Raw genomic sequence first — 1,217 nt, 5'->3', positions numbered from 1 at the left:
CTGTCTAAAAGGAATACATGATTAGGTATTATTGGCATGACAAGAGTCCAGAATAAGAGCTGCATATTAAAGTGGGCTTGGGAGAGGGGGGAACTATAGCAATGAAAGAAATTTTTTTCCAAAGAAGAAAGCAAACTGAGGGAGCAGGAAGGAAAATGTCCAACAATGAATGGAGATTCAAGTTTTTTTATAAACTTTTATTAAAATCTCAATTAGAAAAATTTAATATTTGATGCTGTGGGGTTTTTTTTACTCTATTACTATTTCACAGACAGGGACACTGAGGCCAAGCACTTAGCTGAGTATACAGTTAAGTGAGATGGGTTCACATTCACTTCCGACTCGAAGGCCTGTGTGTTCAATGGCTTCACTGTTCACCTTTGCTGAGGATGCCTCTCAATCAAGTAAGAGTGAGTCATCCATGTGCCTTTGATGTTTTTCTTCTTTCCGTAGTAATCTTGCACAGAACTCAGATTTAGTGCGGCTAAACCTTTGCGGGTGCTCTGGATTCTCCGAATCGGCCTTGAAAGTTTTGCTCAGCGGCTGCTCCAGGTAGGAAAGATTTCAGACTTGATTATAGTCCCAGGGTATCGAGTACATAGTTGTCTCTCATAACTGAATGTTGTGCTTATTATGGTAATTTAATTCATTGTCATTGGTCTCATAGGACTTTCAAAGCTAAGACCTTTCAGAGGCAGCTTGCCTACCTTTCATTCGTCTTTCTGGGTGAATTTGAACCATCAACCTTGTAGCTCATATTCAAGCATCTAGCCGTTTGTGTCACCCAGGGACTTCCACAGTGAATAGAACTGGGTGGATATTTTAAACCATTCCGAACAACTTGCTGTTCGAAACACAGAACCAAGTATATATGGATAAGGCAGTAATACTCTTTGCTATCATACTTATCTACACTTAGCTGCCAAAGTAATGTAAATTGCAAGGTGCCCTTGTGATGTTGTTGTTACTGTCTTCCCATCACACCTGAGCTGACTCATAGCTTCAGTAGGTTTTCAGAGTCAGTAAATTCCATAGGAGGTGATTGGCCATCTTTCTCCTCTTAGGAGCTGGAGGATTTGAACCATGTGCTTTTGGATCGACCGGGTAAACCTTTACCACGAAGCCATCAGACCTCCCTACCCTTTTGTAGTGATCCCCTTTGTTTTCATTTCTGCTGAAAAGAAGAATGGGAGCTCTGATAGATAAGGAATTGCTCT

General features: G+C 40.9%; 1 protein-coding gene across 1 annotated transcript in view; it reads left to right on the top strand.

The window, feature by feature from the left end:
* Positions 1 to 1,217, top strand: part of SKP2 (S-phase kinase-associated protein 2, E3 ubiquitin protein ligase) — a 53,701-nt gene that overhangs the window by 34,542 nt on the left and 17,942 nt on the right. Inside the window, exon 6 of the mRNA XM_006902356.1 lies at positions 454 to 552. Within this exon, the coding sequence (XP_006902418.1) occupies positions 454 to 552 (99 nt within the window). The remainder of the gene's footprint in view (positions 1 to 453; positions 553 to 1,217) is intronic.

The sequence above is a fragment of the Elephantulus edwardii genome, unplaced genomic scaffold (assembly GCF_000299155.1).
Source record: "Elephantulus edwardii isolate Elephantulus edwardi_28Jun2011 unplaced genomic scaffold, EleEdw1.0 scaffold00395, whole genome shotgun sequence".
Taxonomy (NCBI): Eukaryota; Metazoa; Chordata; class Mammalia; order Macroscelidea; family Macroscelididae; genus Elephantulus; species Elephantulus edwardii.
Note: the sequence above shows the minus strand (reverse complement) of the source record. Positions and strands in the feature narration are given on the sequence as shown.